The 17,799-nt window shown below is 38.3% G+C and overlaps 1 protein-coding gene across 2 annotated transcripts in view; it reads left to right on the forward strand.

Annotated features, from left to right (window-relative positions):
• Positions 1 to 411: 411 nt before the first annotated feature.
• The window catches only part of TMEM242 (transmembrane protein 242), a 46,270-nt gene continuing 28,882 nt past the window's right edge, over positions 412 to 17,799 (forward strand). Inside the window, exons 1-3 of one of the 2 annotated variants that reach the window (XM_049695469.1) lie at positions 412 to 580; positions 1,091 to 1,191; positions 16,103 to 16,240. In XM_049695469.1, coding sequence (XP_049551426.1) covers positions 493 to 580; positions 1,091 to 1,191; positions 16,103 to 16,240 — 327 coding nt within the window. In that variant the 5' untranslated portion in view covers positions 412 to 492. The remainder of the gene's footprint in view (positions 581 to 1,090; positions 1,192 to 16,102; positions 16,241 to 17,799) is intronic. The other variant, XM_049695468.1, reaches the window with a different exon arrangement.

Raw genomic sequence — 17,799 nt, forward strand, 5'->3', positions numbered from 1 at the left:
ACAGCTGTTACGAAATTTCCCAGCAAAGTACGGAGAAAAGGCTGAGGCCTACTTTTTAGAATCGTGAAATGTTAACGCCGGCCAAATCTTCAGACATAGTGTACGGCTCACCGGGAAACAGACCTGCAGGGTCTCTAACCAGGCTGGGACTGGGCTCCTGGCGCAATCTGCAACCCCTCACTGCCCCCTAGAGTCAAAGCTGAGCCGTGTTTCAAATAGACACAATATTAAAGTGCAGCGATCATCACCTTGGAGCAGGCAAATGATCCTCCCTGGTTGACAGCCTTGGAAGACACCGCCCCCGGGGTGCAGCCACAGCAGCTTCCCCGCTCGCGCGCGGAGGAGGACAGAAGTTTTGGGGCAAAGGTCGTTCTCCGGACCGGTATTCAGGTTGCACAGATGGAGGGGGCAGCGGAACCTTTCTCCTCCGCCTAGCTCTCGCTTCCACCCGGTCCCAGTTGGCGCCGGACGCAGTAGTGGAGGCTTATAAACATGGAGACAGAGGATACTGGGACTGGAGAGCCGTCTTCTCGGCTGGGGGCTCCGGCGTCCACTAATGACCGGCTTTTCGTGGTTAAAGGTGTGGTGGGGTGCGGGTGTCGGGGTAACCTCACCCGGGGCCCTAGCCTGCGCTGGAGCTGGCATTCCCACTCACACCCCGCCCAGGGAGACCTTCGCTTGGGTGCCCTGAGTTTAGTCCGTGGGCTGGTCCCGCGAGCTGTTCTGTATGTGCTGCATTTCCCCCATTCCCTCTGCAGTTTCTCTCGTGTCCTCCCTTTTCTAACTCCCACTCTCTCTTTTTGCTCCCCTGGAGAAACTTCACGCAGTTGTCCCCGGAAAGAGGGGAAGAGACCCTGCGCCTATTTTCTACCTTAGCATGGCCTCAGGAACCAGAGGTCGTGTGGTCACGCAGGTTTCCCAGCCGCTGTCATTTACCTTTGCCAAGAGCTGCTTAGCCATCGTTTCTCGAAATTCAAAAGTGATTTTTAAATAGTATCTGAAACTTACTTGTGTCCATCTTTTTAACGTAAGGGTTTTTTTTTTTTTCCTCTCCCCACCCTCCATGCCCTACCCCCAAAACTCTTGACAGGTGGAATTTTCCTTGGTACTGTTGCTGCAGCGGGAATGCTGGCTGGATTTGTTACAACGCTATCATTGGCTAAAAAGAGAAGTCCTGAATGGTTCAATAAGGTTTGTGACACCGAAATCCATTCATAGCATTATTGTTGTTTACAAATCAATGGCAGCTGTTTTGACTAGGAAAAGTAAAGAAAGTGTTGATGGCCTTTCACATTACTTTAAGAAGTAAACCAGTGTGCACCTCATAGATTCAGGAAGTGTACAAATTAATCAACTGTCTGTATTTTCGTTTAAAAAGAAGTACTTTATGCGCTTTTTAAACTTTTAGCAGAACAAGACTTTGAAAGCTCATCCAGTACATTTCTTATTCACAACATGACATTAAATCTAAATCTAGGTAAATCATTCTCAGTTGTAAGAGGCCCCAATATTGTATGTACCACTAAAAAAGAAAAAAAATGCCAATTAAATTCTTGACACAGCACTGCAAGAGGCTTTTCTCAGAGATGTTAAAATGATGAAATACAGTGCATCTTAGTATAGATGAAAAACATAGGTCAGCTCCTTGAACCCAGAAACCATGCATGCTTGTGCAGTGCAGCAGCCCCACTCCCTAGAAAATTGCCTGGCACATAGTAGGTGCTCAGTAAATTTTGGTTGAATGACTATAACCTACGGAGGGCAGAAAATCCTTATTCCATGAGCAAAATTGAGCAGTCATGCTGTCATGGACAGGTGTACTTCATTTTCCCAGTTGAGAAATTTTCTTCCCCTGTGGTGGTTCTTCTGTATCGTTCTGTTTCTGCCCTATCCGCCTCATAAGGTTTATTTATCCATTAATTGATTCAACAAATGTTTATTTTGGATCTTTTATGTGCAGGCACTGTGCTAGCTAGGTGCAAGAGATACAAAAATGAACAAAACATATGTACCCCTCAAAAAGCTAAGTCTGGTGTGGGAGACAGATGGTAAACAATCACACAAATAACAATCTAATTACAATTTGATATTTGCCTTGGAATACAGTGTTATATGAAAAGTCATAAACCAGTTGAATTCCTTTTTGACTTGTATTTATCTTTAATAATCTGATAATCATATTTAAGCCTTAAGAATGGCAAGAGACCACATTTCAAGTGCATTTGGATTCCCCTCTGAATACTCAGAGTTCCTATGGAGTTTCCCAAATCACTGTTATGAGCTCATGGTCATTTTCCCCCTATGTCACAGAATATTTTCAGCGCAGAAATATATATTTTGTGAAAGAAATCAGTGAAACCTGACTGATAGTGGTGTTTTAATAGTGGAGTTTTGGTTGATTTCTAAATCCAAGTTAACATGATAACCTTTGGGTCACAGATCTTTTTTGAGAATCTGATGAAAGCTAGCAATTCTCTCTCAGGAAAAAAAAAGCACATATACATGTTCACAACTTTGCATTCTATTTTGTGGTTCTGAGATTTGATATCACACATGGCCTTTATAGTCTAACGTGGTGGTTTTCAAACTGTGGTCCACAGAACCCTGGGGATCCTTGAGACCCGTTGGGGGTCTGTAAAGTCAGTTATTTTCATAATACTGCTAAGATACCTGCACTAATGATACAGAAACAACAGAGGGTAAAACTGCTGGTGCCTTGCTGTAGTCGAGGCAGTGGCCCCAAACTATACTAGCAGGCATAGTTTTCTTCCTTCCTGTGCACCCGAGGTTAAACCCATCATTGCATAAGAGTATCCTTGATGAAGAAGTAAAATTATTTATTTTTAATATCTTGACCCTTGAACTTAACCTCTTTAATATTCTGTGTGAAGAAATGGGAAGTACACATAAAGCGCTTCTGCTTTATACCAAAGTAGTATGTTTTTCTCAAGAAAAAGCAGTTGTGTGAGATACACACTGAACTAGCCACTTTTTTTCATGGCATATTATTTTCACTTGTAAGAGCAACAGACAAATTGTAGTTATTCAGAAGTGAGTATTTGGTAGACATTTTCTTGAAAATGAACAAAATGAACCTGTCTCTTCAAGCAAGCAATTGTTAGTATTTGTTGCCAGTGATAAAATTCCAGTTTTTGAGTAAAAATTAGATTTTAGAAAACGTGTGTCTGCCATTGTGAGCTTGCCAGCTGCTCAAACACTTAAAAGGCTTTTCTTTTTTTTAAAGATTTATTTATTTATTTATTTATCTAATTTATTTTTGGCTGCTGTTGGGTCTTAGTTGTGGCACATGGGATCTTCATTGCGTCACATGGGCTCTTCGTTGTGGTGCACAGGCTTCTCTCTAGTTGTGGTGTGCAGGCTCCAGGGCGCATGGGCTCTGTAGTTGTGGCGTGTGGGTTCTGTAGTTGTGGTGTGTGGGTTCCCGAGCACATAGGCTCTGTAGTTGTGGCACGCAGGCTCTCTAGTTGAGGCGCATGAGCTCAGTAGTTATGGCACGTGGGCTTAGTTGCCCCACGACATGTGAGAGCTTAGTTCCCTGACCAGGGATTGAACCCACATCACATGCATTATAAGGTGGATTCTTTACCACTGGACCACCAGGGAAGTCCCTAAAAGGCTTTTCTAATGAGATTGGTAGGGATATGAATGATGTAATTTTTTGGTATTTAATAAATAAATGATGTCAACAGTTGAAAGATAACTGTTATCTTGGCAAATCATTATTTTCTGAATGATCATGATGCCTGGATAAAAGTTCCATTCAAAAATGCAGATTAGACTAATGGGTTTTAATGTAATAAAGTACAAAAATTCATTGATACGATTTTATATTCCATATTGCAGATAATTTTTAAGAAACTATTTGTTGAGTTTGGGTATAGTATCAAAGAAGGGAGGCTATTAAAATACTCCTCCCTTTTCCAACCACATATCTGTATGAGGAGAGATTTTATTCATATACTTCAACCAATAAACATATTGCAACAGATTGAATATAGACACGTATATGAAAATTCAGCTGTCTTTATTAAACCAGACATTTAAAAAATTAACAAAAATGTAAAACGTTGCCTATCTTTGCACTAAATGTTTTGTTTTGTAAGATGGTTATTTTAATTCACATAATCAGAAATCTTTGGGATCAAAGTGTAAATGGATCCTGAGACCAGGAAGTTTGAGAACCCCTGTTTTGGAGGTTAAATATCCTTCAAATAACAGTTATTTCAAGACCCATTTAGGTAATGAACAGACCATAAGGGTGAGTCATCATCTTTCTGATACAGTTACAACTTATGAGAAATTATAAAAATAAATCTTTTAAAAATATATATTGTTTATGTTACAACAACACGGCTATTTCTGTGATGTAAAGAATATAGCAAAATGTATCAGGTAAGAATGCTCTGTAGGGGAAATAGCTAGATTGAGCATTCTTTTTAAATATCAGTTTGATTTATGTCAAATTCAGCCCAGGATTAAACTGAAAAAAAAAAAAAAAACTAAACTAAAAACATGAGCCTTATTCTTAGGTAAGCAGTTAACTTTCTGGAAAAGCTGAACAATTCGTTCTTGATAGGTCCTGCACCTGTGAATAATAGATTAATTCTTGTTAAAATAGATACAAGATAAGGGGCACCCGTGTCTTTAAGCATAAGAGGTATTATAAACACAAAATAATGGAAAATAATTTTTTTGTTTTATCTTGGATATTAAATATCATAACTGCATTGTGATTTGTTAAATTCAAACTTCCATATGCACATGGCTTCATTTTAATTTAAATGAAAAAAATAAACAATGTGGTAGTGAAGAAAAAGGTAGCTTTCATTTATATATATGTGACTAGCATATGTGGTTGGTTATATGTAAAGATCTTTTAAAGCAACATTATTTTTTTGGCAAGTCAGTCTTTCCCTGCAACCAGTCAGTGTTCATTTTGAAAATTCTGAGCAGGCTATATGAAGGTCATGTGATGTATAACTCCAGCGGATAAAGCTTGTGACTAGACTTTTAAAAACTTAATAATAAGGGCAGATCAATTTTTTAACATCATTTCCACTAAAATTCATTTTTGGAAGTATGTAGACAGTAACTGATAATAACTCACTTCCTTTCACAATCAATTTCTGAGACTGATATACAAATACAGCATGTACCTTTTTTTTTTTAATCTGAAAATTTGGCAAACCTAAGATTTTATTTGGAGTATTGCTGTGTTATTAAGGGTTATTTTTATACATAGTTACCTTTTTTACTTAGCAAAACAAATGTGGGTTTGTGTAGACTTTTAAAAATTTATGTATATCTGTAATACATATATAATTTCTTCTTAGGGAAATAAGAGATTTTTAATTTAAGTTTCTAAAATAAAATTTAAGCCAAAGCACGTAAACTGACCCTGCTGTAATAATATTTGGTTAATGATACTTCTTCTGGATGAAAATGCAAGCCAATTAGAAATTAGTGCATTTGTGTGAGATCTGTTGCTGAAATTATAGCGACATGAGAAGAAGGAATAAGATTAGAGAGTAGTATATTGTTTTCATCATAGAAAATGGCTAAAGAAAAAATCTCTTGAAAATCTGGTCAGGACCAGGATATATCTACAAAAAGTATGTCATTAGATAAGATCTGCTAGGTCTAGGCATGGGGATACAGATAAAGTGTTTCTATGTACTATGAATAACATTCACAATCACAAATGCATGCATAAAAAAACCTTTATTAAGAAATGGGTTGAGCAATATAAAGAAAATTCTTAAAAAAATAAGACTTGAGTAAATGGAAATATATTTCCCGATGAAAGACAGGATGTTATAAATTTGCTGTCTCTTGCCAGTTAGCTAATGTTTGATGTCATTCTAATGAAAATGCTAATGAATGGGAATTGGAGAACTTGACAAAACGTTTCAGGGTTTTTCTGGAAGAATTAATAGATAAAAATGGTAAAGAAATGTTTGATAAAAAGTAATGAGTATGGGCTTTCTTGGTGGCGCAGTGGTTGAGAGTCCGCCTGCCGATGCAGGGGCCACGGGTTCGTGCCCCGGTCCGGGAAGATCCCACATGCCGCGGAGCGGCTGGGCCCGTGAGCCATGGCCGCTGAGCCTGCGCGTCCGGAGCCTGTGCTCCGCAACGAGAGAGGCCACAGCAGTGAGAGGCCCGCGTACTGCAAAAAAAAAAAAGTAATGAGTATGATATACTTTCTGGATATTAAGGCTTTTTAATGATTCTATAATTAAATCTGTGTGATTCTGTTATTTAAAAAAATCAGTTCACATTACGAAAATAGCTTAGAAACAAATCTCTCTAATTTTTTAAATAAGTTGGGAGAAGGATTAATCTATAGAGTGGTGCTGGGGCAGATGCTAAGCTATTGGGGGAGTAAACTCCCTTTAGTTATCAACTTCCATTAAAACTAAAGTAAATACCAGCTGAGCTAAAAAGTTAGGGGTAAAAGTTTTTTTTAAAAAAAATACAGCTAGAAGGAAAGAGAAATGACTGGGACTTGAATGAGGGAAGGTTTTTTTTTTGTTCACTTTGTGTCTCTGTGTTACATTTTGGTAATTCCCTCAGTATTTCAAGCTTTTCTTTATTTGTTACAGTGATCTATGATCAGTGATCTCTGATGTGACTATGATAAAAAGATTACTGACTTGCCGAAGGCACCAATGATGGTTAGCTTTTTTTGTAGCAATAAGATGTTTTTTTAAATTGTCATGTACATTATTTATTTATTTCAATCTCTTCATGTCTTCTATTAAATAGTTTTTTTATTAGTTATCTATTTTATACGTATTAGTATATATATATATGTCAATCCCAATCTCCCAATTCATCCCACTACCACCCCTCCCCGCTTTCCCCCCTTGGTGTCCATACGTTTGTTCTGTACATCTGTGTCTCTGCTTCTGCCTTGCAGACCGGTTCATCTGTACCATTTCTCTAGGTGCCACATATATGCGTTAATATATGATATTTGTTTTTCTCTTTCTGACCTAACTTCACTCTGTATGACAGTCTCTAGGTCCATCCGCGTCTCTGCAAATGACCCAATTTTGTTCCTTTTTATGGCTAATAATATTCCATTGTATATATATACCACATCTTCTTTATCCATTTGTCTGTCAGTGGGCATTTAAGTTGCTTCAATTACCTGGCTATTGTAAATAGAGCTGCAGTGAACATTGGGATGCATGTGTCTTTTTGATTTGTGGTTTTCTCTGGGTATATGCCCAGTAGTGGGATTGCTGGGTCATATGGTAATTCTGTTTTTAGTTTTTTAAGGAAGCTCCATACTGTTCTCCATAGTGACTGGATCAATTTACATTCCCACCAACAATGCAAGAGGGTTCCCTTTTCTCCACACCCTCTCCAGCATTTGTTGTTTGTAGATTTTCTGATGATGCCCATTCTAACTGGTGTGAGGTGATACCTCATTGTAGTTTTGATTTGCATTTCTCTAATAATTAGTGATGTTGAGCAGCTTTTCATGTGCTTCTTGGCCATCTGTATGTCTTCTTTGGAAAAATGTCTATTTAGGTCTTCTGCCCATTTTTTGATTGGGTTGTTTGTTTTTTTAATATTGAGCTGCATGAGCTGTTTATATATTTTGGAGTTTAATCCTTTGTTGATTCGTTTGCAAATATTTTCTCCCATTCTGAGGGTTGTCTTTTCATCTTGTTTATGGTTTCCTTTGCTGTGCAAAAGCTTTCAAGTTTCATTAGGTCCCATTTGTTTATTTTTGTTTTTATTTCCATCACTCTAGGAGGTGGGTCAAAAAAAATCTTGCTGTGATTTATGTCAAAGAGTGTTCTTCCTATGTTTTCCTCTAAGAGTTTTATAGTGTCTGGTCTTACATTTAGGTCTTTAATCCATTTTGTGTTTATTTTTGTGTATGGTATTAGGGAGTGTTCTAATTTCATTCTTTACATGTAGCTGTCCAGTTTTCCCAGCACCACTTATTGAAGAGACTGTATTTTCTCCATTGTATATCCTTGCCTCCTTTGTCATAGATTAGTTGACCAAAGGTGCGTGGGTTTATCTCTGGGCTTTCTACCCTGTTCCATTGATCTGTGTTTCTGTTTTTATGCCAGTACCATATTGTCTTGATTACTGTAGCTTTGTAGTATAGTGTGAAGTCAGGGAGCCCGATTCCTCCAGCTCTGTTTTTTTCCCTCAAGATTGCTTTGGCTATTCAGGGTCTTTTATGTCTCCATACAAATTTTAAGATTTTTTGTTCTAGTTCTGTAAAAATATGCCTTTGGTAGTTTGATAGGAATTGCATTGAATCTGTAGATTGCTTTGGGTAGTATAGTCATTTTCACAGTGTTGATTCTTCCAATCCAAGAACATGGTATATCTCTCCATCTGTTTGTGTCATCTTTGATTTCTTTCATCAGTGTCTTAATAGTTTTCTGAGTACAGGTCTTTTACCTTCTTAGGTAGGTTTATTCCTAGGTATTTTATTCCTTTTGTTGCAGTGGTGTATGGAATTGTTTGCTTAATTTCTCTTTCTGATCTTTCGTTGTTAGTGTATACGAATGCAAGAGATTTCTGTGCATTAATTTTGTATCCTGCCACTTTACCAAATTCATTGATTAGCTCTAGTAGTTTTCTGGTGGCATCTTTAGGATTCTCTATGTATAGTATCATGTCATATGCAAACAGTGACAGTTTTACTTCTTTTCCAATTTGCATTCCTTTTATTTCTTTTTCTTCTCTGGTTGCCGTGGCTAGGACTTCCAGAACTATGTTGCATAATAGTGGTGAGAGTGGACATCCTTGTATTGTTCCTGGTCTTAGAGGCAGTGCTTTCAGTTTTTCACCATTGAGAATGATGTTTGCTGTGGGCTTGTCGTATATGGCCTTTAGTATGTTGAGGTAGGTTCCCTCTGTGCCCACTTTCTGGAGAGTTTTTATAATAAATGGGTGTTGAATTTTGTCAAAAGCTTTTTCTGCATCTGTTGAGATGATCATATGGTTTTTATTCTTCAATTTGTTAATATGGTGTATCACATTGATTGATTTGCATATACCGAAGAATCCTTGTATCCCTGGGATAAACCCCACTTGATCATGGTATATGATCCTTCTAATGTGCTGTTGGATTCTGTTTGCTAGTATTTTGTTGAGGATTTTTACATCTATATTCATCAGTGTTATTGGTCTGTAGTTTTCTTTTTTGTAGTATCTTTGTCTGGTTCTGGTATCAGGGTTGTGGCCTTGTAGAATGAGTTTAGGAGTGTTCCTTCCTCTGCAATTTTTTGGAAGAGTTTGGGAAGGATGGGTGTTAGCTTTTGTCTAAATGTTTGATAGAATTCACCTGTGAAGCCATCTTGTCCTGAACTTTTGTTTGCTGGAAGATTTTTAATCACAGTTTCGATTTCATTACTTGTGATTGGTCTGTTTATATTTTCTATTTCTTCCTGGTTCAGTCTTGGAAGGTTACCTCTTTCTAAGAATTTGTCCATTTCTTCCAGGTTGTCCATTTTATTGGCATAGAGTTGCTTGTAGTAGTCTCTTAGGATGCTTTGTATTTCTGTGGTGTCTGTTGTAACGTCTCCTTTTTCATTTCTAATTTTATTGAATTGAGTTCTCTCCCTCTTTCCCTTGATGAGTCTGACTAAAGGTTTATCAATTTTGTTTATCTTCTCAAAGAACCTGCTTTTAGTTTTATTGATCTTTGCTATTGTTTTCTTTCTATTTCATTTATTTCTGCTCTGATCTTTATGATTTCTTTCCTTCTACTAACTTTGGGTTTTGTTTGTTCTTCTTTCTCTCGTTCCTTTAGGTGTAAGTTTAGATTGTTCATTTGAGATGTTTCTTGTTTCTTGAGGTAGGCTTGTATTGCTATAAACTTCCCTTTTAGAACTGCTTTTGCTGCATCCAATAGGCTTTGGATTGTTGTGTTTTCATCCTCATTTGTCTCTAGGAATTTTTTGATTTCCTCTTTGATTTCTTCAGTGATCTCTTGGCTATTGAGTAACGTGTTGTTTAGCCTCCATGTGTTCGTGTTCTTTACGTTTTTTTCCCTGTAATTGATTTGTAATCTCATAGCGTTGTGGTTGGAAAAGATGCTTGATATGATTTCAGTTTTCTTAAATTTACTGAGGCTTGATTTGTGACCAGGATGTGATCTGTCCTGGGGAATGTTCTGTGTGCACTTGAGAAGAAGATGTAATCTGCTGTTTTCGGATGGAATGTCCTATAAATATCAGATCTGTCTGGTCTACTGTGTGATTTGAAGCTTGTGTTTCCTTAGTAATTTTCAGTCTGGATGATCTGTCCATTGGTGTAAGTGAGGTGTTAAAGTCCCCCACTATTATTGTGTTACTGTCGATTTTCTCTTTTATAGCTGTTAGCATTTGCCTTATGTATTGAGGTGCTCCTATGTTGGGTGCATATATATTTATAGTTGTTATATTTTCTTCCTGGATTGATCCCTTGATCATTATGTAGTGTCTTTCCTTGTCTCTTGTAACATTCTTTATTTTAAAGTCTATTTTATCTACTGTGAGTATTGCTACTCCAGCTTTCTTTTGATTTCCATTTGCATGGAATATGTTTTTCCATCCCTTCACTTTCAGTCTGTATGTGTTCCTAGGTCTGAAGTGGGTCTCTTGTAGACAGCATATATATGGGTCTTATTTTTGTATCCATTCAGCAAGCCTGTGTCTTTTGGTTGGAGCATTTAATCCATTCACGTTTAAGGTAATTATTGATATGTATGTTCCTATTACCATTATCTTAATTGTTTTGGGTTTGTTTTTGTAGGTCCTTTTCTTCTCTTGTGTTTCCCACTTAGAGAAGTTCCTTTAGTATTTGTTGTAGAGCTGGTTTGGTGGTGCTGAATTCTCTTAGCTTTTGCTTGTCTGTAAAGCTTTTGATATCTCTGTTGAATCTGAATGAGATCCTTGCTGGGTAGAGTAATCTTGGTTGTAGGTTCTTCCCTTTCATCACTTTAAATGTATTATGCCACTGCCTTCTGGCTTGTGGAGTTTCTGCTGAGAAATCAGCTGTTAACGTTATGGGAGTTCCCTTGTATCTTATTTGTCATTTTTTCCTAAATTTTTCTTTTTGTCTTTAATTTTTGTCAATTTGATTACTCTGTGTCTTGGTGTGTTTCTCCTTGGGTTTATCCTGCCTGGGACTCTCTGCGCTTCCTGGACTGGGTGGCTATTTCCTTTCCCATGTTAGGGAAGTTTTCGACTATAATCTCTTCAAATATTTTCTCAGGTCCTTTCTCTATTCTCCTTCTGGTACCCCTATAATGTGAATGTTGTTGCATTTAATGTTGTCCCAGAGGTCTCTTAGGTTGTCTTCATTTCTTTTCATTCTTTTTTCTTTATTCTGTTCCATGGCAGTGAGTTCCACCATTCTGTCTTCCAGGTCACTTATCCGTTTTGCCTCAGTTATTCTGCTATTGATTCCTTCTAGTGTACTTTTCCTTTTAGTTATTGTATTGTTCATCTCTGTTTGTTTTTTCTTTAATTCTTTTAGGTCTTTGTTAAATATTTCTTGCATCTTCTCGATCTTTGCCTCCATTCTTTTTCCGAGGTCCTGGATCATCTTCACTATCATTCTGAATTCTTTTTCTGGAAGGTTGCCTATCTCCACTTCATTTAGTTGTTTTTCTGGGGTTTTATCTTGTTCCTTCATCTGGTACATAATCCTCTGCCTTCTCATTTTGTCTGTTTTTATGTGAATGTGATTTCGTTCCACAGGGTACAGGATTGTAGTTCTTTTTGCTTCTGCTCTCTGCCCTCTGGTGGATGAGGCTATCTAAGAGGCTTGTGCAAGTTTCCTGATGGGAGGGACTGGTGGTGGTAGAGCTGGGTGTTGCTCTGGTAGGCAGGGCTCAGTAAAACTTTAAAACTGCTGATGGGTGGGGCCGAGTTCCCTTCCTGTTGATTGTTTGTCCTGAGGTGACCCAGCACTGGAGCCTACAGGCTCTTTGGTGGGTCCATTGGTGGACTCTGGGAGGGGTCACGCCAATGAGTACCTCCCAGAACTTCTACTGGCAGTGTCCTTGTCCCTATGGTGAGCCACAGCAGGCCCCCACCTCTGCAGGAGACCCTCCAACACTAGCAGGTAGGTCTGGTTCAGTCTCCTATGGGAGACTGCTCCTTCCTCTGGGTCCCAGTGTGCACGCTACTTTGTGTGTGCCCTCCAAGAGTGGAGTCTCTGTTTCCCCCAGTCCTGTCGAAGTCCTGCAGTCAGATCCCGCTAGCCTTCAAAGTCTGATTCTCTGGGAATTCCTCCTCCTGTTGCTGGACCCCCAGGTTGGGAAGCCTGATGTGTGGCCCAGAATCTTCACTCCAGTGGGTGGACTTCTGTGGTATAAGTGTTCTCCAGTTTGTGAGTCACCCACCCAGCAGTTATGGGATTTGATTTTATTGTGATTGTGCCCCTCCTACCATATCATTGTGGCTTCTCCTTTGTCTTTGGATGTGGGGTATCTTTTTTGGTGAGTTCCAGTGTCTTTCTGTCGATGATTGTTCAGCAGTTAGTTGTGATTCAGGTGCTCTCGCAAGAGGGAGTGAGCGCATGTCCTTCTACTCTGCCATCTTGAACCAATTTCCAGATGAGGGAAATTTTAGTAAGTTTAAAAGCATTAGAATGCATTTTTGACCAAAAACAAACAAACAATAAGCAAAATAAAAGGATAAAAGCAAACCAAACTAGGGAAATATGATAGCACATATGATAGGTATAAGGGCTTCAAAGAACATTAATATAGAAAGAATATACAAATCAGAAAACTTTAAATGGACAAAAAACATGAATATGCAATTCAAAAGATGTGAACATTGACTTATAATAACTTGGACAAATAATTCTCAGTAACAATAGAAATGTAAGTTATAAATAGTCTTATAGGGCTTCCCTGGTGGCGCAGTGGTTGAGAGTCCGCCTGCCGATGTAGGGGACACAGGTTTGTGCCCCGGTCCGGGAAGATCCCACATGCCGCGGAGCAGCTGGGCCCATGAGCCATGGCCGCTGAGCCTGCGCGTCTGGAGCCTGTGCTCCACAACGGGAGAGGCCACAACAGTGAGAGGCCCGCGTACTGCAAAGAAAATAAATAGTCTTATATAAATTTCAAAGGTTTCTTTTTTCATGTTTTTATTTTTACTGAGACCATCTAATGCAGGCCAACTTGAAATGGTCCTCATAAAACAGCATTGTAACTTAGAACAACCTTTTGAAAAACAGTTTACAGTGTTTATCAGCTTATAAAATATTCATGCTTCTCCACTTAATAATTCTACTTTGAGGAATTTTCCCCAAGGACTTAATCAGAAATGCAAGTCAGTGTTTAGGCACAAAGAAGTTTTTAATATAAAAAATTAATATAAGAAAGTGAAACTAGTGTACATTAATAACAAATGGCTAAGTAAATTATGATAAATCAGTGCCGTGTAACCAGTAAAAATATTTGAGTTTTTGACACGAGAGGATGAAAGTTGAAGATTAAGAACATTTTAATGGTGTTAAGTTGTTTTTAAAATGTCCACAATCAGAAGGAGGGAGAATATGTCAAAATGTCTAACATGGTTTTTACTGAATAATAAAAGGGAGTTTTTTTCCATTCATTCTTATGCTTTCTCATACATACCAAATTTTCCACAATGATATATAATCAGAAAAAAATAAGATACAACTTTTGAGGAAGTTCAAGTTTTTATTGTTTCTGACTATTTTTGTTCGTTGATATTTAATGTGTTTTAGCAGACAGGCTCACAGGGAAAAATAATAAATTCTTAATATTTCCTAAATTCTGCAGTCTCCTTTAAAAAAATTTTTAAAGATAAATTACATTTCATATTCATGTCAAACTATGGGAATAAGTGAATGCCCCTTGGTTACATTTCAAGTAGGCCCGTAAGTATTATCACTTCTTTCTCTACTTCCAGTAGTGTAAATATTTGAGTTATCCTAAGTAATGATGTTTTTATTCTAATTTACACTATGATTTGTTTCCACTTAAAAAGAGACTTTCATTTACATTTTGTATTGTGTTGTATTTAGAATCAGAAGTGATAAATGACTGAATGGCAAATTCCATTTAGTCCGTAAAGCCAGGCTGCTGAAGTGCTCTAGCTTTTATAAGCATGAAACCTTGAACAAGTTATTTAATCTCTCTCTACTTTAGTTGGTCTTTAGTAAAATGAGGATAATAGTACATGTCTCACAGAGTAAGGTGAAGTAAAATGCTTAATGAATTACTATATGCAAAATGCTTTGAACAGTGCTTGTCATATAGTAAGGGAGCAATATATATATAATTATGTGCATATATATATATATATATATATATAAAAAATTATTAACTGTGATATAGTATTTGGAAATACAGGATCCCTGGGAGATTGCAGTCCTGCAATCTTATTTAAAAATTAATCTCATTTTAAAATAAGATTAATGATCCTTTAACAGTATAAGGAAAAATGTGGCTTTAGTCCTTCTGATCAATGTAATTTAATAGTATCAATAGTAAAAAGAAACATTTAGCATGTGAATGCCACTTGTGCAGTTTTATTCATGAAACAATAGATATGGAAAAAGAGCTCACCACATCCATAGAATCACCATACTTTACAAAAAATTAAATTAGTTCCCTTCATATCAGAGCTTTACTGTTTTGTTGTTTTCTTATTATGAGCTCCTTCTAACCTAAATTAGTAGACACTAACCCTAGATATTGTCCTCCAATGAGTGTCTGACCAGTGTAGTGGAGGACTATCTTCTTTATTTCAGAGTTTAAATCTTTAAATAAAAATACACTGTCAACTTACATTTTAAACATGGGGCTTCCCTGGTGGCACAGTGGTTAAGAATCTGCCCGCCAGTGCAGGGGACATGGGTTCGAGCCCTGCTCCGGGAAAATCCCACATGCTGCGGAGCAACTAAGCCTGTGCACCACAGCTACTGAGCCTGCGCTCTAGAGCCCACGAGCCACAACTACTGAGCCCACACACCACATCTACTGAAGCCTGCGTGCTCTAGAGTCTGTGCTCGGCAACAAGAGAAGCCCACGCACCGCAACGAAGAGTAGCCCCTGCTCGCCACAGCTAGAGAAAGCCTGCACGCAGCATTGAAGACCCAACACAGCCAAAAATAATAAATAAATATAAATAAATAAATTCATAAATTACTAAGTCATGGAATTGGAAGGGACTTTAGAAATTAGTACACCATTCCTCCCAGTATCTCTTTTTACAGCGCACCCACCCCTCCCCCAACCCCAGCACATTTCGTAATGGGGGCAGTTTTTTTTTTTTTTCCCTTTGGCCTCGCCCGCAGGATCTCACTTCCATAATCGCAGGCCACAGCCATGAAAGCCTGGAATTCTAACCACTAGGCCACCAGGGATCTCCCTCAGTTATTCCTTTTTGAAGTGCTCGTTGCATTCTTATTCTTCTCTAGTCAAGTTCGTTATGCTGATAGTCTGAAAGTTGTTCAATTAGTATAATTGTAGATTTTTACCTTAATATTATATCTTGAAACTTGGGAGGAGGGTTACTGTTGTTTTTCTAGTTTCTTATTAATAGTTGCCAGGAGCTGAATTTCTACTATATGTCAGGCATTTTGCATAAATATTTAGAAGTCCTCACAATGAGTTATATCACAAGTCTTTTCTCAAATGTAGATTTAGCACACCTCTTCCAGGAAGCTTTCCTTAAAACTTCCCCTTCTTGCAAGTCGATCAGGTGTCCTCCTTCTCTGGGTACACAGTGCCCTGTATGTATATGCAGTTCTGTCGTTGCCCTTTCCATTTAGATCATAATTTACTTCTAGTTGTCTGTGTTTCCCCCCTCCCTCACCAGGTCTTAAGTGTTCTGTCAGAAAGAAGTTGCTCTGTGTACCTAGCGCGGATCTTGGCACGGTGCCTTGCACACTCAAATATTTGTCAGAGCAGTTGTGCCTTAAGTCATGCAGTTATTAAGTGCATGAACTTGGGTTGGTCTGGCTTCCTAGTATCATGGTGCTGACACAGAGAGTCATTAATTTCAAACACTTTCCAAATATTTTTTCTTTCAGAATGATGATTTTTACCAGAACCTTTGTGTCTTCATTGCAGGGAAGTGTGGCCACGGCTGCCTTACCGGAGAGCGGGGCTTCCCTTGCCTTGCGAGCCCTGGGGTGGGGCTCACTTTATGCCTGGTGTGGGGTTGGTGTGATCAGCTTCGCAGTCTGGAAGGCCTTAGGAGTTCACAGTGTAAGTAACTGCAGTCCTATAATTGCTGTCTGGAATGTTTATTCTACTTTGTGCGGTCTAAATCTTCCAGATTTTCAAATTTGCATACAGTTTATTCACTATCTTGTGAAGTGATGACAGAGAATTGACTAAATTTTTTACTAATAACTAGGTAGCTTCTCATTACTTGTAAATCATATAAATAATTTAAATATAGAAGGGTGGTGAAACTTCAAATATAATTAAGTAATGACTAATGCATAGCAAATGTTTGTTCTGTATAAATTTGTGGGAGCTACTTGTTCAGTAAAATACTTTGGAACAACTTTCTATGCTGTTTGACATCCATATATATAAACATCGTTTAAAATAAAGCATTTTAAAATTATTATTTAAATTATTAATATGTTTACACATTATTGGAAAAAGAGCCTAGTACCTGTGTGTGTGTAACTTATACTCCAAGGTAAAAAGCTGTACATTCGGAATATTTGGCTTCTTTTTATTTAAACTATTGGTAGGAAGTTCTGTGGACCAGGCTCTTTGTGACAGGTGAGAATTGGTGGTGGTTTAGGATGGGTGGCAGAAGTAGAGTTGATGAAAAGAGGTTCTGGATATATTTTGAAGGTAGGGGCAACAAGGACTTGTTATAAACTGAATGTGGGAGGTGAGAGAAAAAGTCAAGTCAAGGATGTCTCCAGGCTTTTGGTCTGAACGACTGGAAAATGGATGGGACCAGTGTGAAAGGAGCAGATATTAGGGGATCATGTCAGGGGCTCAGTCTGGGACTTACGAGTTTGAGGTAGATTTTAGATAGCCAGTGGAGAGTCAAGCAAGCAGTTAGATATAGAAGTTGGAATTCAGGGAACAGGTCAAGGTGAAGATCTAAATCAGTATGTGGATAGTATTTAAACCATGAGATCAGATGAGCTCACACAGACAGTGAATGTAGAGAGAAAAGAGAAGAGGTCTGAGGAAGGAGCCCTTGGTTTAGGAGCTCCTAAGGTTTAGAGGTCGAGGAATGAGAGAAGGTTTCCCTGCTGAAGAAGCAGGGGAGACCAGGAGAATGGTGACTTGGATGCCAGGTGAAAAAACATCTTTCAAGGAGGAGGATGCCGGGTATACGTCATGTAGGATGAGAACTGGTAGTTCACTGAGATGTGGTGGTCATTGGTGGGTAAAGCCTGAGTGGAGTGGATCCGAAGGAGAATGGAGGAGAGAGCTTGGAGGCAGTGTGTATGGGCAAGTCTTGAGCTTTGCTGTAAAGAGAAAGAAAGAAATGGGGTCGTAGCTAGAAGGGGGAATGGGATCAAGAGAGGTTTTGTTTTTTTTTTTTAAAGTTGGGAGAATTAACAGCATGTGTGCGTGCTGATAGGAGTGATTCAGTGGAGGGGGGAATTGATGCAAGGCAGAGGGAATTGCTGGAGTAATAGGTATTATTATTATTGAATTTTTCACATTTAGTTTAATAATAACTACATAGGCATTATTGTACTTTTCACTTAAAATATACTGATAGACAAACAGATGTCGCTTTTTTCCTAGTCTGAGTAACCTTTATTTTTTAAGTAACTGCCTGC

This window comes from Orcinus orca, chromosome 12, assembly GCF_937001465.1.
Source record: "Orcinus orca chromosome 12, mOrcOrc1.1, whole genome shotgun sequence".
In the NCBI taxonomy this organism is placed as follows: Eukaryota; Metazoa; Chordata; class Mammalia; order Artiodactyla; family Delphinidae; genus Orcinus; species Orcinus orca.